At 42.4% G+C, this 27,887-nt stretch overlaps 1 protein-coding gene and 2 long non-coding RNA genes across 3 annotated transcripts in view; 1 reads left to right on the forward strand and 2 right to left on the reverse strand.

The window, feature by feature from the left end:
• Positions 1–235: 235 nt before the first annotated feature.
• LOC133067441 (uncharacterized) lies at positions 236–6,731 on the reverse strand. Its single transcript, XR_009695258.1, has 3 exons — positions 6,329–6,731; positions 2,371–2,777; positions 236–571 (listed from the first exon to the last, which is right to left on the reverse strand). It is a non-coding gene; the product is annotated as an uncharacterized LOC133067441 (long non-coding RNA).
• A 1,329-nt stretch (positions 6,732–8,060) lies between these two features.
• The window catches only part of CCDC83 (coiled-coil domain containing 83), a 43,767-nt gene continuing 23,940 nt past the window's right edge, over positions 8,061–27,887 (forward strand). The window contains exons 1-4 of the mRNA XM_061158515.1: positions 8,061–8,155; positions 13,509–13,593; positions 21,002–21,164; positions 24,453–24,620. Coding sequence (XP_061014498.1) covers positions 8,061–8,155; positions 13,509–13,593; positions 21,002–21,164; positions 24,453–24,620 — 511 coding nt within the window. The remainder of the gene's footprint in view (positions 8,156–13,508; positions 13,594–21,001; positions 21,165–24,452; positions 24,621–27,887) is intronic.
• LOC133067459 (uncharacterized) lies at positions 9,229–22,391 on the reverse strand. Its single transcript, XR_009695261.1, has 3 exons — positions 21,987–22,391; positions 19,943–20,088; positions 9,229–10,450 (listed from the first exon to the last, which is right to left on the reverse strand). It is a non-coding gene; the product is annotated as an uncharacterized LOC133067459 (long non-coding RNA).

Below are 27,887 nucleotides of genomic sequence, written 5' to 3' on the forward strand. Positions count from 1 at the left end.
GAACAAGGTAGAAGACATAATGACCTCAAACTGGCTAGGCTTCAGGTGACTTTTTACTTAGAAAAATTACCTTAACCAAAGGTAATTAATATTTTTATTCGCTGCTTCAGTTCTCTTCCGTAAGTTCTTAATATGTATTCATGTAACAGCATTAATCATGAAATATATGAAAATGTATTTTTATAAATCAAATTCAAGGATGCCAAATGTTAGACTTACAAGACAAAAAGGATGCCTAACTGACTCAAATGTAACTAAGTGCTCTCAGAATATACGAAATTGTCTTGAGGCAGGAAATGAGAATGAACCCAGGTGAGGAAAAGGGGAAATTCAGAGGTTGCAGGTGTATATTTTTCCTCCTTGAAATAAGGAGTTCAGTTCAGTCACTCAGTCATCAGCATCAGGGTCTTTTCCAACGAGTCAGTTCTTCACATCAGGTGGTCAAAGTATTGGAGTTTCAGCATCAGCATAGTCCTTCCAATGAATATTCAGGACTGATCTCCTTTAGGATGGACTGGTTGGATCTCCTTGCAGTCCAAGGGACTCTCAAGAGTCTTCTCCAACACCAGAGCTGCCAAAAGTGGAAAGAGAGGGAAAGATGAAATCTATACGGGTTTTCTTGAGATTTTGGAGCAAAAACAAAAACATAAAACAAGAAAGAACATAAGCAGGATCAAGGGCTTTTAGAGCTGTAAGTTACCTTAAAAGCATTTAGTCCAGGGGTCTGCAGTTCTCCTTGGAGTTAAACCCAAGAGAACGCTTACACAAAATGAAAGCAGGCAGGAGAGAAGCCTCGGTGGTGGAAGGGGCGGGGTCGGGGTGGAGAGGGGGCAGAACGCACATCCCTTTCCCATCCCACAAGCTGTCTGAAAACCACTGTCCAAACCTGATGTCTTAACTTTACAATGGAAGAAACAGTGCGTAGCTTACGGTCACAACACAGAGCCTAGATCTCAAGCCTCTACACCACTCGCCGCTTCCCAGTTCACCACGGGAGGGAGTTAAAAGTGGGTGACTGAGTCTTGGAAGGAAAGTTATGACCAACCTAGACAGCATATTAAACAGCAGAGATATTACTTTGCCAACAAAGGTCCGTCTAGTCAAAGCTATGGTTTTGCCGGTGGTCATGTATGGATGTGAGAGTTGGGACTATAAAGAAAGCTGAGCGCCAAAGAATTGATGCTTTTGAACTGTGGTGTTGGAGAAGACTGTGGCGAGTCCCTTGGACTGCAAGGAGATCCAACCAGTCCATCCTAAAGGAGATCAGTCCTGGGTGTTCATTGGAAGGACTGATGCTGAAGCTGAAACTCCAATAATTTGGCCACCTGATGCGAAGAACTGACTCATTTGAAAAGACCCTGATGCTGGGAAAGATTGAAGGCGGGAGGAGAAGGGGACGACAGAGGATGAGATGGTTGGATGGCATCACCGACTCGATGGGCATGAGTTTGAGTAAACTCCGAGAGTTGGTGATAGACAGAGAAACCTGGCGTGCTGCAGTCCATGGGGTTGCAAAGAGTCGGACACGACTGAGCGACTGAACTGAACTGAGGGAGTCTCTCTGCAGCTCCGCGCGTTGAGACGATGAGAACCGGGTGGGTAGACGGTGGGAGCACACACCCTCGACCTGACTGTTCCACGCTGCTGCCGCCAGGGGGCGCGCCCGACCCGCCGCTCGCGGCTGGTGGTGGTGGGAGGGGGAGGCCCGCGCGCTGGTCGCCTTGGAAACGGAGGGCGCGGCGCCGGCGCCGGAGTGAACCGGCCGGGTCCGCCCGCCGGCCGTGCGCGCTGCCTACCGGTCCACTGCTGTGTATCCGCGTGCGGAAGCCGTCGAGGGGAGGTCAGCACACTGCCTAGCCTCCTTGCTCAGCCCCGCCTCCTTTCAGTCTGACTTACGACTTTATGAGCATCTCCGCCCGGGACCCACTGGCCCTGCGGCTGGCTCCGCCACAAAACGGGCCTGGGGTTCCGACCTTCTGGGGTCCAACATCGGGGTGAAGTGCTGGGCGGTTAGGAGCCGCTGACCTCCTAACCTTTTCACCCAGGAGACACGGAGGAAGAACTTTTTGGATCCGATCTGAATACTAACGCATCTCTTTCCGCCTCGCAGTAGAACCCCTGGATACGTTGCTCATTTGCCTTTCTGAGATCTCAGCTCTGGAGAGCAGGATCTGACTTTGACTCAGGTTTTCAACTTTCGTGATGCCCTCAGTCTCTAGCACACAACGGATGCTCCGTAGACTGATCATGCCCTCCGTTCGTATGGGGCTTTATCGCTTGACAGTTTTCCCAAAGCATTTGAGTGTCATTAATAATCCTGACAGGTAGGAAAGATGGAAGAGAAAGCGAGGGTCAGAGAGGTTTAGAGACCTGTCCGAGGTTATAAAACTCCTTCATGGTCTAGACTCCAATCTCCTTAGTGCTCTTCTCACTGAATCCGCAGTCTGGTGAAAGGCTTTAGACGACAGACACCGCAAATCCTTGCGTCCCTAGTACCAGCACGGAGCCCTCCGGCTGCGGGAGCTTTATAAGCTCTGGGTGTGGCGTTGATGGCCCTTCACCCTCGGCTTCTTGCCCTGGCTGGTGGCTGCATCCTTCTAAACAGGACGCTTGCCTTCTTTCTTTTATTAATCTGTTAGATTTGTATCGCAGCTTGTTTGTCTCCTCATTCCTCTTCTTACCCCATAACTCTCCGCAGGGTGGAGAGAGTTGAGAAAGCGGTTGGGAAGTGAGAGAACATGTTACATCTGATGGAAAAAAAAGAGAGAGAAAGCTTCCTGTGAAGGCAGAGAAGGAAAAGAATAAGATTAGGTATTTATCAACATGTGTAATAATTGCTAATTATTTTCTTTCCACCACCCCCCAAGACCCAGCCTCAGTTGGTATGCTTTATTCACTGTTGAAGGAGAGAGGTTTTTTCATTCTCCTTCTCCATCAGAGTGTGGGAAGTCCTGCATGTATATATGTCCATTATTCTTACAATATTCTCTTAATGGTTATGTTTCTTTTCCAAATTGGCTGTATCTTACATTTTGAAGTTGTTTGGGGCTATATGTACATAATCTATACAAAAGAGATGGTCTGAAATTTTGTGAGACTAAATTTAGGTGCTATTATCACTACTAAGAGCCTTTAAATGCATTCAGGTTTAAAAAAATATGCTAGAGAGCATTTCTAAAACATTTTAGATTGCATTAAAAATGTACCCTAGCCTAACTGAGAATTTGAATTTAAAAGTCATTTTACTTTCTAAATTCAGGGTATATACAATATTATGAGCCAATAAATAGGACCATCAGGAAAGCAAGTGTGCATTATTTGCCAGTCGGGCATTTGAATCAGATAATTGCTGAACATCCAGTTTGTGCCCACAGAAGATGGTGACCTGTATGCTAATATCTGTTTTTGAATTCCCAAAATGAGTTGCTGAAGTAGTTACTATTCAGTATTTGAGGAGTTATATTTTGTTGAAGATGAGTGCCGTAATGGTTAGATGTCAGATTGTTCCTTAACAAAGGCTTTTGGAAGTACTGCATGATTACAGCTGTTGTTAGACTGACATAATTTTATAGCTTGTTAATGGCAAGAGCCACGTCTAGACTTCAAGACTTCAAATACTCATAGAGAGATCTTTTTAACTAAATCACGCTCTCAACCCCTGATGGAATCTTATTCAGAACTTTATCACAAAGTCATGAGGAACTTTCTAGGTATTGAGCCAGGACCCTGAGACTGTGCGGGAAAGGGCAGACTCCTTGTCTGGGGGATAGTGCAGAAGGTAAAGAATCCACCTGCAATGCAGGAGACCGGGGTTTGATCCCTGGGTCAGGAAGATGCCCTGGAGAAGAGAATGGCTACCAACTCCAGTATTCCTGCCTGGGAAATCCCAGGGACAGAGGAGCCTGGTGGGCTACAGTCCATGGGGTCGCAAAGAGTTGGACACGACTGAGTGGCTAACACACTTTGCAGAGTCAAAGCATTATGGGATGTGAGGATATTTGAAGAAGATGGCTTATTATATATTGCTTTTTACTAAATAGACTTCTTACTTTTCACTGACAAGCATTTGGGGAATACTTTTCGAAACATTTTCTAATAGAAAATGATTATGGAATAGTCTCTGAAAATGCTGGATACCCAAGTCCTTCAAACGCAGCCTCCTCACCTGCCCTCACTGCCTGTGTGTGTGTGTGTGGGTGTGCACATGCGTGCACTTATTCGTGTCCTACTCTGTGACCCCACAGACTGTGGCCCACAAGGCTCCTGTTTCCATGGAAATTTCCAGGCAAGAATACTGCAGTGGGTTCTCATTTCCTCTTCCGGACCCACTGATCGAACTGGTGTCTCTTACATCTCCTGAACTGGCAGGCGGGTTCTTTCCACTAGCGCCATCCACACTGTATGTTATTGATGCCCAAACAGAGTTGGGAGAGGAAAAACAGGCACAGAAGATCATGCCCTGGGGAAGTATCTCTCTAGCATTTATTACTTGTATGGTTTTCTAAAGCCTTTTAGAGTTGCTCTTTCTCTCTCTCTCTCTCTCTCTCTTTTTTTTTAAAGTTTTATTGGAATATGCTCAGTCTAAGCAGAGGTCTCACCTCTTTTATACTTTATAACTACAGGGCAGAAAAATTGCTACACATGAATAGGCACTAAATAGACATTTGAAGTTACTGACAAATCCGCACAAGTGTTCATTTGTCAGGAATTATTTTAAGTGAAATCTTCTTGGAGGATAGTTATTCTGTAGCTGTTTTTTCTAGAATTCTCACCTTTTCCTGAGATAGGAATCCTCTAGGTGGTCAGGAACTGTAAATCCTTGTCAATGTTTATTAAAATCCCCATTGTTTGTAGGACATTATCTAATGCAAAAGTACATTTTCACAGAATGTCATTAGCTCACTGCAGAAAGGCAACTGTTAAGCTGGTGACCCAAATGCCTTATTAATTTTCCTTAAAGTTTGTGAAACAATGAATCTTAATATAGTTTATGCACAAACCATTTATGCTTAATGGATCCACATTTTCACTCATATTTTATTAAAATCTTTTGCCTTGAGCTGCAGTTAGGTAACTAATTGTTCACTGGTCAGAGAGTTGGAAACATAAGGGCCAGGTAACTGAAGTAATTGAGCAAAATGAGGTCATTTTTCCTCCAGCACCAGATGGGTACCACAGGTGGGAACCATAACACTTGATCTCTTCCATATGACTCAGAAAGAAAATTAGAGATTAATGTTATTTGTTTCAGCTTTTAAATAAAATATTTTATAGTAAAAGTTTTTGTTAAACACTAAGTTCTTGTAAAATGAAACCCTTGACAGCATGCTATGGTTTTGTGTAACTGTTAAGTTAAAAATCCTAATTTTAAAATAGAAAGTAATATAAAAATTCAGTTTTCCTGAAACAAAAGATAGCAATTTTTTTCCCTAGTGATAAGTTTCTGTGAACTGTGACAGTATGAAGCTTAAGGAATCATTCTCAATACTTGCACATCTGAGAAGATAACACAACATACTAACCTGTCTTAATGAATTGAATCTTTTTGATATGTCACCTTTGTGGTTTTCAGTTAAAAAGTATTGTAGTATATTTGCATTCACAAATACTAGAATCTATTAGGATACAGAAATGAACACACTTGGCTAGAAAAGTCTTAGGCACCAAGACTGAACCTCCCTAGAGGTCTGGTTATGCAAACAGCAAGTCTGCAGGGGAAAAGTATGTTTTTATTTCAGTGAGTTTTTCCGTTGTGGATCTGAATGATTTGTGTAGATTGCCTACTCGGTGATCCAAATCAGTGATGAAAGCTGATGGTCAAAAACCACATGGATTCGTCTTTCCACCTAGCCTCATACTTGGCAGCAGGCAGACATTCTGCTTTACTTACCTGAAATTTACCAGATTATGCTTCTGGAGCCATAATTAAAGGGGCAAAAATACTTACTAAATTCTTTCTATATGGCAGACACTATGACAGGTGCTTTAAATATTAACCCATTTCATCCTTACCAGTGTTTAAGAATTTTGTTCTCGCTTTACAGATGATGGAACTGAAGCTCAAAAAGATGAAGTAGCCTACTCAAGGTCACCTAGATATTAGGTGGTAGATCTAGGATTAAAATATGTCTACCTGATTCACCCATCTAATTGTTCATTTGACAAGGACTGCATCTACTGTGCTAGGAGGGGAAATACAGTAATGTACAAGAATTACATCATCCCCATGCACATGGAGTTTCCAGCCATTTTAACAAATAACTACAAAGGTTATGTTTTTCCTACCACACCCACCTAGTAATACACTGAATGCAAGTTAGGTACTTACCTTCTTGAGGTCTGTTGTTGTTGTTCAGCTGCCAAGTCGTGTCCAACCCCATGAACTGCAGCACGCCAGGCTTCCCTGTCCTTCATCATCTCCTTATGTTTGCTCAGATTCATGTCCATTGAATCGGTGATGCCATCCAACCGTCTCATCCTCTGTCGTCCCCTTCTCTTCCCACCCTCAATCTTTCCCACCATCAGAGTCTTTTCAAATGAGTCAGCTCTTTGCATCGGGTGGCCAAAATACTGGAGCTTTAGCTTCAGCATCAGTCCTTCCAGTGAACACCCAGGACTGATCTCCTTTAGGATGGACTGGTTGGATCTCCTTGCAGTCCAAGGGACTCTCAAGAGTCTTCTCCAACACCACAGTTCAAAAGCATCAATTCTTTGGCACTCAGCCTTCTTCATAGTCCAGCTCTCACATCCATACATGACTACTGGAAAAACCATAGCTTTGACTAGCTGGACCTTTGTCGATAAAGTGATATCTCTGCTTTTTAATACACTGTCTACGTCTGTCATAGCTTTTCTTCCAAGGAGCAAGCATCTTTTAATTTCATAGCTGCAGTCACCATCCACAGTGATTTTGGAGCTCAAGAAAATAAAGTCTGTCACTGTTTCCATTGTTTTCCCATCTATTTGCCATGAAGTGCTGGGACCAGATGCCTTGATCTTAGTTTTTTTAATGTTTTAAGCCAGCTTTCCCACTCTCCTCTTTCACCTTCATCAAGAGGCTCTTTAATTCCTCTTCACTTTCTGCCATTAAAGGGGTATCATATTCATGTCTGAGGTTGCTGTTATTTCTCCCAGAATTTTGATTCCAGCTTGTGAGTCATCCAGCCCAATATTTCACATGATTTACTCTGCATATAAGTTAATAAGCAGAGTGACAATATACATTAATAAAAATCCAAAGATAAAAATCTGTCAAGAAAAACTATGATCTTAAAAGTACTCATTAGTTAGTACAAATTAGTACTCATACCAAATCCTCAAAGTGTTCCTCTTTACCATAAAAACTAAAAACAGTGGGTCTGATTTTCCCTTTTAAAAAATATTATTTTTGATGTTTCTTATTATAAGATACAAAAGCAATTAATAGCTAATAAACAGTCACTGGTAATGATAATACATTATTTTTATCATTCTCATTATTTTGCATTTGTAAACCTCTTAACCATTTAAAAAATAAAGTCCTTATATTTGCACTTTATAGCAACCCTGGTCAAACCTAATTTCTTTGGATCCCAGTTCTAACTCTTTTAGAGCCTAGTTTCCAGGTCTTCATAGAAGGTTGTGCTTTTGTTTTGTCTTAATTTTTAATAACTAAAAGACATTTATTGAGCTGCTGGTATAGGCAGGGCATTCTGCCAAACACTGTGGAGACAGGAAATGATTGAAAAAGTTAAGTCCTTGCTGTAAAAGAAGCTCGATAGGGGCAACAGTTGTTGATGGATCATGTAAGAGAGTGAGTCTCAGAAAGTTTGGGATCCTGGTCTGGACCTGCTCAAAGCATGGAACTCAGCAGACTCAAGAATCCAACTGATTCCTGATGACCCAGCATCATGGATGATGTCAGCTCTGGGGACACGGGGGCAATCTGGATGGAAGAACCAGTTTTAAGTTAAGTCCCAGTAGTGCTTTATCTAATAAACACAAGTAAAGGAACAAAGAATTTATTTTTCCTGTCTCTCTTTTTTTCAAACAGGTATTCTTCTTACTAGCTAAGCAACACAATGGAAACCACGGCGAAAACAAATAAAAAGGATACTCAAGATGGGCCGCCAAAGGAAATCAAATTGCCTATCAGTGAGGCACTTATAGACTATCAGTAAGTTTAGATTTTGAAATCCAAAAGTTCTCACACATCAGTGGCAAGCACTGCTAACACTCATATAACTCCAGCGGAAAATGAAGCGCGCCAAAGTTGTCGAGGAAGCTGGATTGGAGGCATAATTTCACTCTTATGCGACGTGCCTATTTTCTTTAGGTTTTGGCACGTTGGCAGTAACACGGGCCAAGCTATGAAACAGCATTTGTGAATGGGTTTTGGCTCCCTTGCCCGCTCCATTGAATTATTGGTCACTCTCCCCCAAATACATAGCAACTTGCTAGCTTATCTCTTCAAAGAGAGCACAGCTCAGTTAGTGTACCTTCACAAAAGAGCAAATGTACACACACTTCTCTTCTTCATTTAACTTTTCATTTCTAGACATTCCAATTTGCATTGTCCTCAAATGCCTACAAATCAAACCCAAATGATTTATAATTATTTTTAATAAGAATGGGCTTCCCTGGTGGCTCAGCTGGTAAAGAATCCGCCTGCAATGCGGGAGACCTGGGTTTGATCCCTGGGTTGGGAAGATCCCCTGGAGAAGGGAAAGGCTCCCCACTCCAGTGTCCTTGCCTGGAGAATTCCATGGACTGTATAGTCCATGGGGTTGCAAAGAGTCGGACATGACTGAGCAACTTTCACTTTCACTTTAATAAGAATATCTTAATATTTCTATCCCAGAAGCTGGAGACAAGACTAGAGGTGATACCTGTCGTATGTTTATGTTTTATCTCACTCATGGAGAGTAAGCCCCTTGATAGCTTTTGAACTTCAACTTTGGGTCCCGGGTAGGTGTTTTAATGTGTAACACTTAGGAAGTGAATGAATACATGTTAGGTTTTTTTTTTTTCCAAATAAGAAGGCACTTCATCCCTGTTGAGCAAGTATTTAAATGTTTGCCCAATACATACAGGCAAGTCCTGATCACTAGAGGACAAGAGTGAACAGGCCCACATGGTCCATTCCTAAATGAAGCATGGGAGATGGACATTGAACACACAGCCTGGTCTTTTTTGAAAAACTGCATACCTCTAAGTTAGATCCTACAGAAGAACAGTGTAGGGGGCTCCGTGACAGCGTAACTGAAGAACCGGACAGACTCGGCGTGTGCGTGCGCGGTCGTTTCCGTCGCAGGGATCAGGAGGAGCTCGTCTGAGGGGGCCATGTGTGAGCTGGCCTCGGAAAGAGGAGGAGCAGATGCTACAGAGCCAGAGTGATGGCCGGCAAGGCTGATGGGAAAGAGGCCGGGTGAGGAAGGGCGTGTCGCAGTCCAGGACGGGAGAGAGGGCAGAGGGAGCCAGAGAGGGCAAGGGCGAGGTCAGATGCGCAGACCCCCGGGACACGTGGGTCTTGGGAGTAGGAGGCCGTCTATTGGAGGGGCCCACGGTTGAAACTGGGGAGCAATGCTGGGGACCAGGTCTCTAAGAGAATCGTTCTCAACGACATTCAGGGAAAATCCAATGTCCTTCTTGCGAGACTCCCAGTCTGTATGTTCTTTTCAGAAGACAGTGAGTGAGAGGGTCAGAACACCAAAAGCACCCACGGGAAGCGACTTTTCACCAAGTTCCCTTTTATTTCACTGGAGGTAACATTAAGCGACCACCGGATTCTCCCTGCGTTCCTCTCTCAGCATAACTGAAGACTTGGCACATCGTGGCTTCTGCGAAGTGGGCAGGAAGTCCAGCTGCGTGACTGCACTCTGGTCTCTCACCTTTTCCCCACGGCCCACAGGAATGGCATCCAGCTACAGCTCCCTCTCCTCTGGGTCAGCCAGAGGCCAGTCTTTCTCCTCTTCAACAGAGGTTTCCAAAGAGGTGAACATTTTAAAATTCTCATGATCGACTACAAGATGTAAGTTGAGCATTCCCATGCTTTCCATTCTCTTTGTTGAAATTAAATAAACAGCCTCATGGACTGGAACAGCCTGGGCCTTCCTGCGCCCTTTTGGTGACATTTCAGCTGCTCCCTGAGGTCCTAGGTGACGGGACTTTTGTCCCATGATGAATAGTCAAGACGCCCCCCTCACCATCTGAGGAAGGATTGTCCAAGGGTCCCCAGCAGCATCTTACGTTTCTCTTATACAACCTCAGCCTCTGTGCTCAGGGCACAGAGTGGGTCATCCAGGACTTCTGAACAACTGAACTTTTCTTAATCCCTCTCAAGAAAATAAGGCCGTAGACCTCTGTGGTTGTTGGTGAAGAACCGAGACTGCCAGTGTTGAATCTGCGGAGTGATCATGTCTAAGTCACCCTTTTTCCTCAGGGAATTTGTTCCAAGACTCCCAAGGGATGCCTGAAATCATAGATAGCACTGAATCTTTCATATACTATGTCTTTTCTTCACATATATACCTATGATAGAGTTTAATTTCTAAATTAGGCACAGTAAGAGATTAACAATAAATCATAATAAAAGAGAACAGTTCTAACAATATACTAGATTAAAGTTATGTGAATGTGGTCTTCCTCTCTCTTCCCTTTACCAAAATATCTTATTGCATAATGTTAAATCTCTAGGTGATGGTGGTTTTTATTTTTTCCTTTATATTTATTACCCCCCAACCCAGTTTTCTACAACGAGTTTTTGGACATAGGTATAGCAATAGGTACAGATATAGTTATGGGTTTTAAAGGTATAATAAGAGTATAGATTGTTTTTTGGAACCCAAATTTGTGTTCCTTCTCAGAATTTTTAACAAAATTGCATGGAGGAAGGAAGTTGACACATTACTATGTTAATACTCAATAAACAACCTATAATAATAATAGGAAAGAGTTTTATTCAAGCCAAACTGAGGACTGTAGCCCAGGAGACACAGATTCAAGAAGCAGTTGAATTGTGTTCCACTAACTGCAAAATAGGGAGGCTTATGTAGGCAAAAGGGCTTCCTTGGTACCTCAGTGGTAGAGAATCCACCTGCCAATGCAGGAGACATAGATTCGATCCCTGGGTTGGGAAGATCTACTGGAGAAGGAAATGGCAACCCACTCCAGGATTCTTGCCTGGAAAATCCTAGGGACAGAGGAGTCCGGTGAGCTACAGTCCATGGGCCCGAGTCAGACACGAATTAGTGACTTAACAACAATAGCAACATACAGGCCAAAACCACAGTTACATGTTGTTTGTCAAGAATTAGGATTGGAATTAGTGAGAAGTAAGGGTGCACGTTAAGCAAGGATTGGTTGGGATCCAAAATGGTCACACAGTTACCAGGGAGACTTTGAGGCCATAAAATTGCACCTGGCAGCCCCTGGCAAAAACATTATTTTGAGAATGGCTGGTGGCATCTTTAAGTTTGATACAGTTCAAAACAAAGTTCTCAGCAATACAGAAATGTGTTTGAAACCACATCCACAATGGCCACCCAGCTCCATTTTGAATGCCTGAACCACAGTTACTCCATTTTGATCTTTAAATGCATTCTTTTCTGTCACGGTTAAAGCAAATGAACAATAGATGTTTGACAGGCCACAGGTTGTTCTAGTCAGCATAAAGTTCAAGCCAAATCAGGAATAAGCCAGGATGACTTCCTCATAGCTCAATATGGGAAAATTCCTTCTATCAACTAACATTTTAATAAGGAGGGAAGGGACGAGGTAACAGACGCATTGCATTAGTGTTAATTTCATATCACTGTGCTTTAAAACAGTGTGATACCCCTTTCAAAGCACTTCAGTGTATATTAAGTGCTCAGTATAAACCGCGTTGGTTTATTTTCCCACTTGCTTCAGCATTTAGTGTGACATGTGGGCTACTAGGGCACTGAGTAGATAAGGGAGATGTGAACAGGAAAAAGTGTTCAGAGAACAGGGAGGCTTGAATTCCCACAGTGGCTAATGGTAGGGAGCTCTGAGGTTCAGCTTCATCTGAAAGTGAAAATGTTAGTCGCTCAGGGGGTAGCCCACACCAGGCTCCTCTGTCCGTGGAATCCTCCAGGCCAGCATACTGGAGTGGGTAGCTGGGATCTTCCCAACCCAGGGATCAAACCCAGGTTTTGTGCATTGCAGGCGGATTCTTTACCGTCTGAGCCACCAGGGAAGTCCTGCTTCCTGATAAACCATCTCTGAGGCCTGAGGAGGCCAAAGTGAATTCCCAGGAGAGGCTAGGTGAAGTTAAACCTGCAACTACCAAATGCTCCACAAGGGGGCCGTTGAAGCAGCCAAACCTTTAGGGCAACTTAGAATCCACCCCGCCCCCAGGCTTGCTGATGCCTTTCAGACCTCTCGGAACTGCTCCCTGCAGAAGCAACACAAGGCAAAGTCTAAAGGATTTGCTCATTTTTAAAATGTTTTGTTTTTCTCTTCATTTGGAAAGAAGGAGCTTTGTTTTTATCTCTACTAAGTTTACAATATCATAAATACAAATGATATTCCAGGGGAAGGACTGAGGACATAAGATTGAAATTCACCTGAAATTTACTGAGCACTTACTTTATGCTAGAAACATGCATGTATGATCTTATTTTCATCTTTATAAAATACATAGAGCTGGGTGGGTGTTGTTATCTCTCTCTTGACAGCTTGGAAACTGAGTTCAGAGAATTGACTTGTTGAGGTCATGTGGGTAAGAAGTGGAAGAGACAAGATTGAAAAGCAGAGTTTCTCATTCTGCAAATACTCCTCTGTTCACTACACCACAGAGGTGCTCTCTCTATAAATATATATTTAATAGAGGCAAGGGGTTTACATGGAGCTAGTTCTGTTCCTTTATTTTGGTCTCAGATTTAAAGTGGAAAGATTTGTGAGGTAATAAAGATACCCTTAACTCTTCAAATAGATATCAAATTGTCTGTACCAGAGTCTTCCCATGCTTTCTATATTTTATACCTAACAGACATTCAACAAATACTTGTTTGGTGTTAAAGAAATGTACTTGTGTCAAGAAAGAAACTTTTCACTATTTATAGACGAGATGGTATACTAATGAACTTGAACCAAGGGGTCAGCCTGGTTTACCCTACTGTTTCAAGAAGCTGTGCTTGCCCTTGTAAAGTCTTTGTCTTGTCACTTTTGTCTGAATGTTTTTGGATTTCCAGGAAGCATGTTTTCTGTATGCCCTTTTCTAGGTTCTTTTTATGCTGAATTATTTATAGATAATGAGAAAGGATAAAAGTTATGACTATGAAATAAAAATAGGAATTGATATTTTTTAAAACTTGAAGTTATCTCTCTAATACATACTTTAGTGAGTAAAATATACTCAGAAACACAGCATCAGTAAAGATTCTTATCCCTAAATGGGTTTTATAGTATATTTAATACTTGATTTCAATGCAAATAGTATAATTTTAAAATTTTGTTTCATTAATTTTTCCTAAAGGATAATTGTAACACATTGTTTCTGTTACTAGCCGTCAAATAAAGGAAAATGCAGTAGAACGATTTATGGCTCGAATAAAGAAATCTAGAGAAAAGAATCAGAAGTATCATGAAAGAGTGAGTATGAAATATAAAGCCAATACCTAATCATTAAACATTTATGCAACTGCTTTAAAATTTTTTGAGTTATAATAAAATAAGTTCTAGGAAATTATCTTCTTCAGTGCTCAGAGCTGATCAATTTACAATATATTTAAATGTATTTTTGTACATGGGAGGCAAGAGGGTACTGCTGTTTTTATTTATTAATTATAATGTCAAAGGAAGTCACCTTAAATTGTGTTATTTAGATCATGAGGACACTGAATCTTATGTTTAAAAATGTAAAGCTCTGCAACCCCATTTATCTTTTAATTTCTTATTTAACCAAACTATAAAACATGGGCTCTGTATTTTAAATTTCTTTATCTGTTTTCTTTTAGATTTTCAATGTGTGCATAGGTAAATATTATTGGAAAAGTACAACTTCAGTTGTTAAAATGACTAGCTTAATGTTTAAGATGATGTCTGTCTTTATAAAATCAGAATAAAACGAAGGTCAAAGGGGTGCTGTATGTGACTATCGGGACCAACAGAAATAAAGTTGGGAAGCAGGAAATGATAGTGCATACAACTTAGCCCTTAAGGGGTCTCATGAATGAGGAAATACTGAGAGTGTCCCCTATTAAAACATTCACTTTATATGGACCCCGAAACTTCCACCCCTATTTTATTTGACTTTCGTCTACAGAAGACTGTGTCTACAAATTTTAATAGAATTTGAGTCAGAGACCTGAATTTCTGCATCCTGACTGTACAACTTACTGCTAATGTCATTTTGGCCAAAACTGGTGTAAGCCTCAGTTTCCCCCTTGGGAAACAAGGATTCCTGTCTTCCTCAATGGGGCAAATTTGTCCATTTGTTCAGCAAATACATGCTGGGCAAGACAACTCTGACATTGTCGTGATTCTGAAAGACTGGTACTTGCAGCAGGAACTAAGAAACTGAGGCCGATGGATGAAAGTGGAAGCGGAAGTCTGGCTGCGGCACCTGGAGGCAGGTCCCACTTAGAGAGGTCCCCGGGCGCAGGGGAGTGAGCTGCCACCAGGAGGCCGAGGCACGCCCCCGCGTGGTCAGCGCTGGAACCGCGGCCGGCTCTGGGACTTCCGATTGGTTGTGGAAAGGACGGTAGATCAGGACTGAGGACCCACTTTCCCATAACCCACCAACTGGAGCCAGAGACAATGTTCTTGTTTCCAGGAGGATTAGCTCAAGACCGTGATAGGTCTAAGTCGGCTCTTGGAGTCATTAGTGGACCCAGCAGCGAGGAGCATAGGAAGACAGACTAGCTCGACTGTATTTATCTATTTCTTTCCATGTACGCTGCTGTTGCCACAGTTTAAGCCGGCGTCATCTCTTACCCTTCCTTCCTCTGACCAGTGCATTTTCCATAGTGCAACCAGAATGACCCTTGGAATATGGTAAACCTTTCAGTGCTTAAAATCCCACAGTGGCTTCCTGCTGCACAGAGAATAAAATCCATAGATCTTCCTAAAGCCTTCCAGGTCCTTCAAAATTTGACCTCTACTCACCTCTCCAATTCATCTGCAGCTATCCCATCCTTTGCTTACCCCTGCTTCTTTTAAATATTATGAAGCCCAATCTTTTTCTCACTATGGTATCTTTACAACAAAGAGGCTGTTTCCTCTTCCCAGAATGCTCTTCTCTTGGCTAGCTCCTCTTCATTCCCCCCATCTTAGCTGGGATGTTACGTAAAAATATTTATCCATTATTTAATTGAAAGCCCTTTAGGTAGCAGCAATCAAATCTTATCTTTGTTTCTCCAAAGGGCCCAGCATGAGTAGGTGTTCAATAAATATTTGTTGGGTTGACCCACAAATACCAGTGGGAGGAAAAAATTTTGAGGTCACAGATATTTAAATTGCTAAGTTTAACATGACTCGTTAGCAAGACATATTTTTCTCCCCACTTATGTCCACATCGGAAATGTCCAAATCAGAAAAGTTATGCCCTCTTCTTTCATCGTTTCTTCCTATGCGTTTAGCTTTGTTTAGATGATTGCCGCTATCTTTCTCTCTTTCTCTGATTGCATTCATTGCTCCTCTACAGCACTAGACATCTCACAGCTCACTGTGCCCATGCCCTTACTTCCCAGTACATACTTCCACTCCTACTGTTCCCCTACAACCATTCTAGCAAAAGTTGTAATGACCAATTAGCCAGGTCCAATGTACTCTTTGAGGCCTTACTTTACACCTCACTCCTCCAGCAGTCACTCCTGGCAACTTGAAACTCTTTTTCCTTTGGGCTCCAGGACGTCACTCTTTCTTAAATTTCCTTCTACTTCTCTGATCATTTTTTTCATTGTTTTTTTCCCCTTGATTAGGAAAAGAAACTACCCTTAGAGTATTTATCCCCACCCTTTAATTAGAGTATTTATCAAGGTTCTGATCTTAAACCTACTCTTTTACTCTTAGCTCTCTGTGGATCATCTTATTTAACATCATGGCTTCAAATGACATCTTTGTGGTGATATCTCATATGCATATGTGACAGAATTTATAATCCTATTGAAAGGGTTTCTGACCCACTTCCAACTTGTATGTGTGGAGGCGTCCCCTCACCAACAAGCGATTCTCAGACTCTGGCGGGGTGTGTGAGAATTCACCTCAATTCTGACACTTACCTACCTGGAGATAGAATCAGATTCCACAGGTAAAGGGCGCAGTCCCACAAGACCACCCTCCACTTCAGACGCCAGTTACCAGTCCAGGCTGTTACTTGCACTTCTGCTTGACTGGCTATAAATCAGAGGCTCTCACAACCCCATCCTCCTTAGGTTCAATTAACTTGCTAGAATGGCTCACAGAACCAGGAAAACCCATTTACTCACTGGATCTTAAAAAGAATATTAAAGGCTATGAATCGACAGTCAGATGAAGAGATACAGAGAGCAAAGTGAAAGTGAAAGTCGCTCAGTCTGTCCGACTCTTTGTGACCCCATGAAAATAGCCCATGGAATTCTCCAGGCCAGAATACTGGAATGGGTAGCTGTTCCTTCCTCCAGGGGATCTTTCCAACCCAGGGATCAAACGCAGGTCTCCGACATTGCAGGCGAATTCTTTACCAGCTGACCACCAGGGGAGCCCCTAGAGAGCAAAGTACCAAACAAAGGAGCTTCTGCCCTTGTGGAGCTTGGGGCCTGGCAGAGCAGCACAGGATGCTCCTTTTTCAGGTTTTAATGGAGGCTTCATTGCATAATCGTGATTGACTAAATCACTGGCCAGTAGCGGTTGATTCCACCTCAAGTCCCTCTCCTGTCCCTGGAAATCAACGCGAGGGACTGCAATCCTCTAATAACTTGATCGGTTCTCCTGGCAATCAGGCCTTCCCTCTCTCTCTCTCCCAGATTCAAAAGTCACTTTCATTAACATAAACCCAACTGTGATGGCAGAAAATTCCATGGGTTTTGGGCACTGTGGGCCAGGAACTATGGGTGAAAATCATTAAAAAAAAATATCTAAGAAATATAGATATATATTTATATATCTATATATATATATTTATATCATAAACATATCATATATACTTATGCTCTTTGGAAGGGAAGCTATGACAAACCTGGACAGTGTATTAAAAAGCAGAGACATCACTTTGTGACAAAGATCTGTCTAGTCAAAGCTATAGTTTTTCCAGTAGTCATGTACGGATGTAAGAGCTGGACCATAAAGAAGGCTGAGTGCCAAGGAATTGATGCTTTCAAATTGTGGTGTTGGAGAAGACTCTTGAGAGTCCCTTGGGCTGTAAGGAGATCAAACCAGTCCATCCTAAAGGAAATCAACCCTGAATATTCATGGGAAGGACTGATGCTGAAGCTCCAATACCTTGGCCACCTGATGCGCAGAGCTGACTCACTGGGAAAGACACCGATGCTGGGAAAGATTGAAGGCAGGAGGAGAAACAGGACAACAGGGGATGAGATGGTTGGATGGCATCACTGACTCAATGGACACGAGTTTGAGTAAACTTCAGGAGATAGTGAAAGACAGGGGAGCCTGGTGTGCTGCAGTCCTTGGGGTTGCAAAGGGTTGGACACAACTTAGTGACTGAACAACAAAGAAATACATTTTAGTCACTTGAGTGACCAAAGATGTACCTACATATATTTCTTGTAAATGACAGTATCACAACCATACACTAAAAAGAAGAAAATGTAAAAACTGGTGAAATAGGAATAAAATCTCTAGTTCAACTAATAACATTGTACCAATGTTGATTTCCTGGTTTTGATACTGTGCTATCATTAGATAAGGTGTTGTCATTTGGGAAAGCTGGGCGGACAGTAGGTGGGAATTGCATGTCCTACTCTGGCAACTTCTATTCTTGTTCTTGTGGGTCTAAAAAAGTTTTCAAAAGGCCATGAGATGGCCTTATAACAAAACAAAAATAATCCTTCCTTTGTAGCTTAGATACTAAATCTCCTTTCTTCTATTTTATAATATGATAATTAGTCTTAACTCAAATAATAAATTTACCTCATAAGATAAATGTCTTTTTTAAAGCATATTGGTGGATATATTTAAATTTTATTTCAGTATATCACTCAAAATAGTTTTTCAGATATAGTGAATTTTGTAACAGTGTCAGACACATTTCTTTTCTATTTGAAATTCATACAGGATTTGGGAAGTTTAATATAGATGTTACTAAATTTATGTATCTATGCCCTATACATGCATGTGGCCTTTTAGATTCTTAGGAATACATAAGAGCTTTCAAAACTCCCTATGGACATCTCATCTCCAGTTTTCTTCTGAAGTTTTTTGTTTTTGTTTTTTTTTTTTTGGTCAGCTTGTTGTTTACCTCAACTTTTATTAACACCTCAGGGAGCTGTGGGCTTCCCAGATGGCACAGTGGTAAAGAATCCGCCTGGCAATGCAGGAGATGCAAGAGATGTGGGTTCAGTCCCTGGGTCAGGAAGAACCCCTGGAGGAGGAAATGGCAACCTACTCCAGTATTCGTGTCTGGAAAATTCCATGGACAGAGGAGCCTGGCTGGCTACAGTCCATAGGGCTTCGAAGAGTCGGACACAATGAGTGCGCGCGCGCGCACACACACACACACACACACACACACACACACACACACACACACACACACACGGAGCTGCAGTGTTCAACAATTGTTGATTGTTTTTGACAAACCAGTCTGGGAGAAGGCTGTTAATGCACTGGGTAAGCTCTGAGTCGGGTCAATTAAAGACAAGGGTTGCCAGTGGGGTTTTCTAGGGAATTACCAGATAAGTCAAATAATGACCCTTATTTAGGAACTGGGCTTTGCAAGAGTTCTGCCTCTTTTACTTTTCTTCCTAACCCTCAGCCACAGGCTGCTAGATTGCTGGGTTTTACCATAATTGTGGGGCTGTTGGTTTTTAGGGTAAGTTTGAAATGCCACGAAACTCACTGTTCTTACTAAGATTCAACCATTTTTCTTAAATAAACACTCCCTGGAAGTTACTGCAAAGCCTTTAATTTCCAGAGTTCTGAAAAGTTGATTTTGCCAATCTTTGCCAATTTTTTCTCATTGCCTTTATGGAGAAGTGGATTTTCAGAAGTCTTACTCCACCACTCCAGTGTATGTCATTCTCTACAAGATTTTACAAAATTAGAAGGAAAGAAATTCAGTTTTCAGACATATATCATATCATGAATTCTTCGGTACTAAAAATTCTTCAGAGACAGAATTTAGATACTTTAGAATACTGCAAACAAAAGATCAGAGACATTAAACTGTGGGATTTTGAATATCATATCTTTTTAATCTTTATTTCTATTTTTTTTTTAAATCACTCAAAGCGTGTCCAGTCTGTCTTTTTGTTTTGGGCTGTATTTATCAATACTGAGCATCATAAAGTTAATTGTCTGTTGCTTTTGTTCAGTTTATCAAAGTTTTAAATTAAAATTCTAAAGCACTGATATGACAGTCATGTCATACAACCTGTGGAATGACCTAAAGAGCATTAAGTTTACATTAAAATCCTCTCTGAGGACTTTTTAAACTAGTGTCTATTTTGCTAAACAATTTTAAGAAATCAGATTTTTCAGCCATCAACTTTAAAGTTTGTTGGATTCAATATTAAAGACATGAGTTTTAGTAGGCTGCAGCACTATCAATAAATCACAGATATTTAGATTATCAGAAAGAACTTGGCTACCCAAAATGTGGGTTGTGGGCCAGCAGGTTTGGCATCACCTGGAACGTATAAGAAATGCAGAATTACAGGCATCATACCAAACTTAATCAGAATCTTCATTTTTAACAAGGTCCCCAAGTGCTGGGTATACATGTTGAAGTTTGAGAAGTATTGGCTTAGAGAATCAATTTTGAGAAAGAAAATATTCTTACAGTAGAGTATCTATGAAGGTGTCTGCTGCTGCTGCTGAGTCGCTTCAGTCGCATCCGACTCTGTGCGACCCCACAGACGGCAGCTCACCAGGCTCCCCCGTCCATGGGATTCTCCAGGCAAGAACACTGGAGTGGGTTGCCATTGCCTATGAAGATAAAGAGAATAAAACCATGAATATCAGAAATAAAATATAATGTTGAAAAAACTATAGTAAAGATGATATTAAATTATAGGAAAATAAGTAATTTTTGAAAGAAGTATTGAAATATTTTAAGTATATACATTTTATTAGGTCTAAGAAATTGAAGGAGAGACCCCAGGGAAGTGAGTATTAAAACTTAAAGGGAGAAAAAAAAAACTTAAAGGAAGGCTAAGAAAAGTACAAGAAATATGTATTAAGTTCACACGCAATAAAATATCTCTACATATACATAATAAACTAGCAAGGGCAAAAATAAAGTCTAAGTTGATTAAATAAGAAACATGGAAACATGGACAGGATATTCACAAGAAGAACAGAGTTCATGTTTCAAGTGTGGAGTACTGGAATGGTGAGTAATCATCACCCCAGAAGAAGAGAATTAGGGTCACTTGTGAGAAAAGCAAAAAATAGTGTAAATCCCACAAGAACAGTACTTTTGTCTGTTTTGTTCATGGATATATGCCTAGTGTCTGGATGACTCCTGGCATATGATAGATGACTCCATAAATATTGAATAAATGAATGATGTTTCCTAGAAAAGAAACATATTTGTGGGAGTTGAAGAAAGTGACCTCTGAAGTCTAATTTCAATGTTCATCGATCCAATGATAGGGCAATAGACTGACAGATGATTAACACAGGTTTTAAAATGAAACTGTCTCTTCAGTGATTACCACATTGATGGATTTGCTTTTGAGTCTTCCATCTTCCACATGCTCTTTGGAGATATTATTGAATAAATTATTTCATTAACTATTTCTTATTTTGTGAGCCTCAGCATGTGATTCTGTTCTGAGGGAAAACAATGGAGATACTTCAGCAGAGGTAATTAACAACTCTTTGATATTCACGACAGAATAAACGCTTAAAGGATGAACAAATTTGGCACATACGGAAACTACTAAAGGAATTGAGTGAAGAGAAGTCAGAGGGATCCGAAGCTGTAACAAGAGAGGAAGTTGAAAACGCAATGAAGGAAACATGGAAGTTTGAAAGAGACCAGGGACAAAACTTGAAAGGTGATTTAGGAACTTAGAAAATTATCATAAAGCCATATCAAGTTATTTCTTGAATGTATTTTTTTGTCTCCTAATATGTTCAAAATGCCATGGACATACTTCAAAGGACATCATTACCGCCACAACCACAGACCCATGTAGGTAAGTGGGCGAGAGAAGGAAATAGCAAAGTGGGTGGAGATAATGAAGCCAAGTGAGGAGGAGTAAGGGCAGTGGTCAGAGACACAGCAGGAAGCCCTCTGGCCTTGAACACCAGCCCGCATCCTGTGAGGCACCACCCCGGACTGCAGGCAGTGGTGATCTGCTCTGCTGCGGGGAAATTGTCTTGTTTGGTGTCTTCACTGGCTTCAGCCTCAGTTCAGGCTTGGGAATGGTAAGGAGAGTATAAAGCTTCCTCCCCACCTCCAGTATCTCTAAGGAAGCTAAGCCCCCTATTTAGATGGGGAAAGAGAGACTGGATTTGGAAAAGGGGACGTTTACAGGACGTGGATAGAAATGATGCTGGTACAGAAGGTGAAAGACACAGGACAGAGTCTTGCCACGGGCTGGGAAGTACCAGGGTCCTGAGAGCCGGACCCTCAGTGTTGACACATGCGTTGAAAAAAAGTTTATATTTCTTCATCTTGAACTTGCTGCTCAGATTTCTAGATTTTTTTTTTTTTTTTTTTGCCAGAACCTCTATAAATACCATCCCTGCCAGGAACCTGGAAAACAGGGGAGAGACTGGAGTGCTACCAGAAAGCAGTACGGGAAACCTGAGAGGCAAAAACAAGGGACTAGATTTCCCTGGACTTCCCCAAGCTCTCCAGAGAGCCGACTTACTCCAGCACTTGGCATGGAGCAGGCGCTCCATTCGTAGTTGGTTGTCGTTCTGAGTGAAGCAGTTACCAAGGCCACGGGTCAATCAGCAAGCTTCATTTTAGGGGCTCTCTGCCACTGTTCCATAAGCCGCCTCCAGCTGAGCCCCTGTAGCGACAACAGGCATGGGGTGGTGGGTGCGTTTCCTGGCCGGCCCGTCTCCAGGAGAATCCTGCTTCTGTGTGCAAGGGATGCTTTACGAACTCTCTTGAGATGCGTGTGAGACCCCAGCCGATGCTCAGATGTGCTCACTACGCTGCCTCTGCAGGGAGTGGTCTGGTTAGTGGAGGGGTGCCTGTGTGCGGCCTGGGCTGGGGCAGGGGTGTGCGTGTCCCCCAAAGCCGGGGACACGCTGGGCGACTAGGACAGGAGGGCTGGGCGTGTGCGGTGGTCCAAGGGAGAAGGAAGCCGGCGGATGCCGATGAGAGGGAGAGGGAGGGGACGTGTCTACAAGGGCTCTCTGAGGCCGTCACGGTTGGTACCAGATGGTCACCCGCAACTCTGTTCAGTTCACGGAGCAGCCGGGACAGTGCAGAGCCTCCGAGCCGTCTGGACCTGCTGAGAGAGTCCGCATTTGGACAAGGTCACAGGGGGTTTCTGCTCACAGTCAGGTTTGAGAAGTGCTGACAAAACTCCCATCTTCCTACATTTACCTGGGACGCCTTCAGTTGCGAGGATAAAAATCCAACCCAGACTCGTCCAAGCATAAAGAAGAGGTTAATCTCTTCAAGTAACCAGACAGAAAAGGCAGGGTGTGACTGAGCTGAACCCGGAGCCTCACAGGCTGTCAGAGCTCAGCTTCCGCTTATGCGTCTCCCTCTCCTGCTCCCCTCTCCCTCTCCATCACCCCCTCTTTCTAGCCCACCCTCTCCCTCCCCGCACTGCCCCTCTCACCCCTCTTCCCTCTCTGCCTTCCCCTGGAAAGCTGGCTCCTTTTTCCGAGAACATTCTCCCTGTGAGTCTAGAACTCTGACCATAGACACCTCTGAACGTACATCCTTATAACCTCAAAGTGGAGTGGAGACAGTTTCAGTGAGAGCATTTCTAGGGAAGGACTCTGAGCCAGGGCCTAGCTTGGGGTGCACGCTCAACCCTGGACCCATCTCTCTGGCCGGGAAAAGGGGCGTCTATGGTCAGTGTATTTACATGACGAGGGATAGGAGACGTGTGTTACGAGACGGGAAGGGAGAGAGGGGTGCTGGGAAAGCAGAACAGCAGCTGCTACACCCACCTGTCTTTCAAAAGTTTCAGTGACATCAACCATCCCTCCCCGCAAAGCCTGAACATGGTGCAGGGCTGAGTCAGGGGCAGTCTGCTCCCAGAGGACAGTTGGGTGTAGTGTTCTTAATTGTTTAATAACAAGAACCGCTTGTTAAGGGAATTTTAAAATGTATAATATATTTTGAATATTAATATGTTAAGTATGTATTAAAAATGTATTATTATCACACCTTTGACAAAGACATGTCTGGAGTCCTTCTGGATGTTTGGGCTGAAGAGCATCTCTCTGGCCTGAAAGAATGCTTCACTCATTTCATAAACATTTACTGAGCATCAGCTAATGGCCAGATTCTCTGCCAAGTACTGGGTTGACAGAGATGAATAAGAAGTGGTCTTGCCCTCAGGAGCTCTTAAACCAGATGGGGCGGGGCAGTGAGCCAAACAGCATTAAGTTCATTGTACCTGGTTCTGGTGATGCTTCCTTTTCCAGAATATTCAGCAGCTTGATACTCAGCCTAAAGACTGTGTAGAATATCGTGTATAGTAAGTACACTGGGGCAAACTGAGACAGCTCCATATTTCTACACATTTAACTGAGGAACTTAGCTTTCACTCTGAAGTCTTAACTGTGTGGCGACTGGGAAGAGAGGTGATTATGACTATCATATGCTGTCATTTCACACAAGGAAAGCTCAAAGAGTTGATCTGTAAATGAAGGAATCAAACAACATACTTAACAAAAAAAGGTCACCAAGGACAGCGGAAGGATGTAAGTTGGAATTACTTTGCCCAGAGACATAATGACCAGAAAAATGACAATTTACAATAAAAAGTATATGTGAAATAATACATTGTACAAAACAGGATGCTTATCAGGCTATCACAGGCATAATTTAAACTTGTGGGTCCCCAGGCGCATAGGTTGATTGCATGTTTTCATTCTTGGTCACAGCCCCAAACCACACCATCTACTTTAAAATTGTAAAGTTTATTTTTACTTAGCTTTTGAATCATGAGGGATAGATAAACAATAGTTTGAATAGTTTAGATTTCCCTAAATTGTAGATATAAAATTATATTTATGAGTTGATATTTTTTTTTTGAGTTGATATTTTCATATCAGGCTTTAATTTCACAAAATCAGAGTGCAACATATGATGGTTGCAAGGACAATAGAAATGACCCAAAATCTTGATGTTCTTTCAACAGATACGCGCATCCAAATAAGCAATTCTGAGAAGCTATTTCTTGAGAAACTCAGTGAGAAAGAATATTGGGAGGAATACAAGAATGTAGGGAGTGAACAACATGCGAACCTCCTTACCTCCTTACAGAACGACATCAACAGAGTCAAGGAGAATGCCGAAAAAATGTCAGGTCAGTTGCAAGAAAACTGGTTCAGATTGAATAAAAAAACTGTTTAGGGGGCAGACATTTGGTGAAAGGAAGAAAAAGGTGCTCTGGAATCATCCGTCATGCTCTGCTGTCAGCTTGAGCACTACGAGTAAGGATACGGTGGAGGAAGTAAAGAAACTTCCCAGGACTACCTGTGAAACTGAGGAGGGAAGTGAAGGGAAGGGTGTGTGGGCAGAAGCCTTGCTGCTGACTTTGAGAAAGAAGCTGCATTCAGTGGGTGCGGTCTGCATGCTCTCATACCTGGCTCTGGGTCAACTCCACCGCGGAAGGAGGGTCCTGGGAAGGGGTCATATTAGAGAAGAAATCAGCTGAGGCCCAGCTAGGGCAACCTACCTAAGCTAGACAACCAGATCGTTATAGAAGAATGGCCAAGTAAATGCTAAGCTGTCGTCGGAAGGAAACCGGAGAACAAACATGGGACAGGAAGGGAAGAGGGTGGGCCAGGAAGGCATCAGGGAGGACAGATCTCACCGGAGGTCACCTGTCTGTCCCTGAGGCCAAGCAGAGTGCCTTCAAAGAACTCCAGAGTTGCAGAGACCCGGAAGTCAAGAGTAGGACAAACGGGAGAAATCTGGCCCCAAAGAGCGGCATGGGTGGATGACAGTTCTGAGCCCAGCTGGTCCTGGAGCCATGTTCTGTGGGAGGAGGGTGTATGTGGGGTACCCCAGTATCCCCTCTGAGGCTCTGCCCGGTCACCCCGCTTCTGGACCAATTTTCATGCGTGTTTCTCAATTCAGGGCCTCTGCACCACATCGGTGGTGTAAATTTGGCCCTAAATCAGTCTGCAATTGGAGTTAAAATAGTTCAAAAGGTTCTTCTCCCCTGAAAGAAGAGAGTAAGAGTGACACCCTCCTACCCTTGTCTGCTCCCCCAGCCGCTGAGATCGCCTTTCTAGATAGAAACACCATGGCTAGTTCCTTCTGTAACCTTTCGGAAAGATCCTGTGCATGTCTCAGAATATACATGTATGTTACAAAACAGCATGCTACAGATGCAGGTTTTCACTTATTCATTCAAGTAAGAGTATGGACGTCTTTACAGATCGGTACCTGTTGATACTGCCTCATCCTCCCAATGTCTCCTTTGTTTGTTGTACTGTAATTTTTTTAACTACTCCCCTACTCCTAAGTGGTAACTCACTGTAGCTTTAATTTCCATTTCTCTTCCTATAAGCGACAGTGAATATCTTTTCATAAACTCAAGAACCATATGGATTTCCTTTCTGTTCTCATCCTTTGTTCATTTTTCTATTGTGTTGTGGAGCTCTTTACTTTCCGAGGAAATTAGCTGTTTAACTGTGATTTAAGGTGCAAGTATTTTCCCCCTTCATTATTAGTCTTCTGTCTGTGTGGTATTTGTATGAGGAAAATTTGTAGCTTCATAGTGCCCAATTTATCAGTCTTTGATTTTATGATTTGAGATTACAAATACATTCTCTAACTTTCTTCTAGAATTTATTATATCTTCATCTTTATATTTAAATCTCTGATTTTTTTGTGCGAGGCAGGAAACCAACTTTCTTTTTTGCCAGATGACTTTCCAGTTGTCTCAACATCATCTATTAAATGAGCCATTTTTACCCTGTGATCCACAATGATGCCTTTATCACACTTTCATTTCCCATGGGTGTTTGGCTCTCTTTCTATATTTCCTATTCTCTTCCATGGATATATGTGTTTGTGCAACAATGCCACAGAGGGAAGTCCCTGCCAGTCCAATGGTTAAGACTTGGTGTTTTCACTGCTGTGGGCCCAGGTTCAATCCCCCGTTGGGGAACTAAGATCCCATAAGCCATGCAGCATGGCCAAAAGAAAATGTTATTGTTCTAGTGTATTTTAAAAATTGTTAATAGTTTTCTAGCATTCATTTAATAATTTCCTAGCATTCCTCATATAAACTTAACCCATTATCCTGATTAGAAATTTGGATGACTTCTTTGAGCTGAATATTTTCATGCTGCTGTATCTAACTTGGGGGTGGTGGTAATAAAAATTTTTATGCTACTGGTTGAACCTTGGTGTATAGCCAACTTTAGGTTTCATGAGAGAATGGCTGTTATAGGCTTATCTTATTTAGGCACTTCTCTAGTACTCTTGCCTGGAAAATCCCATGGACAGAGGAGTGTGGTAGGCTACAGTCCATTGAGTTGCAAAGAGTCGGGCATGACTGAGCAACTTCACTTTCACTTTCAAGCATGCAGCAGCAATTCTGCCTGCGGACAATTAAACCACTTCGGGGGCCGCTCGTTGGACACAATGAATATGAACAGAACGCCTAAATCAATTTATCTGAAGTCTTACTCCTACCATCCCCTTTTTTTCCCACCTTCCCCCTTCTTCCATGACTTCTCTGAAATTCTCCTCCCACACCCATGACCATGGAGTTTGTGTTAGCTAGACAGCTTTAATTGCAAGGAATAAGTACTTTAGAAAAAAGGGTTTTTATTGTAAGTGAAATGGGATATTAAAATGAAACTTGTAGACTCTGTTTAAACCTGGGTGTCTATACGATGGGTGGTGGTGGTTGTTTGGTCACTAAGTAGCGTCCAATCCTTTTGCGACCCCGTGGACTGTCTGCCAGGCTCCTCTGTCCGTGGGGTTTTTCCAGGCAAGAATACTGGAGTGAGTTGCCATTTCCTTCTCCAAGGGATCCTCCTGACCTAGGAATCGAACCCATGTCTCCTGATTGGCAGGTGGGTTTTTTTAATCCCTGAGCCACCTGGGAAGCCCCCTATATAATGGATACCACATTCCAAAATAAAGTGAGAATCTGCTATGCAGACTGCCAGTGTGATGAGGCAGAAAACAGGTTTCATACCTTCAAGCACCGAATTCCAGTTTACAAAAGACACTGAGGAGACCATGAAAAAACTGTTAAAAATTAGGGGACATTTTTCGGAAAGAGCTCGTGGGTGCAGCAAGTTGTACACTATCCCCCAAAGGGCAGGTAAAGTGTAATTCCTCCTTCACCACAAATCCAGTGGAAGGTCTTTAAGGAAATTCTTCAGACTGTTCAACATGTATCCCCCGCAGTTTGGGGGACACTGGGATCTAGTTTATGACTCACCCCTGTAAAATCTACAGGTTAAGTGACTGACTAGGTAGCTGTTCTAACAGCAGCACACGGAAGAGGCACATAGCTGCCGCCCTGGGCTGGGCCTGTGTCTCAGTCTATTTGAGCCCCTATAAAGAAGTACCATAGACTAGGTGGCCTGTATATAACACAAAT

The sequence above is a fragment of the Dama dama genome, chromosome 2, assembly GCF_033118175.1.
Source record: "Dama dama isolate Ldn47 chromosome 2, ASM3311817v1, whole genome shotgun sequence".
Lineage (NCBI taxonomy): Eukaryota > Metazoa > Chordata > Mammalia > Artiodactyla > Cervidae > Dama > Dama dama.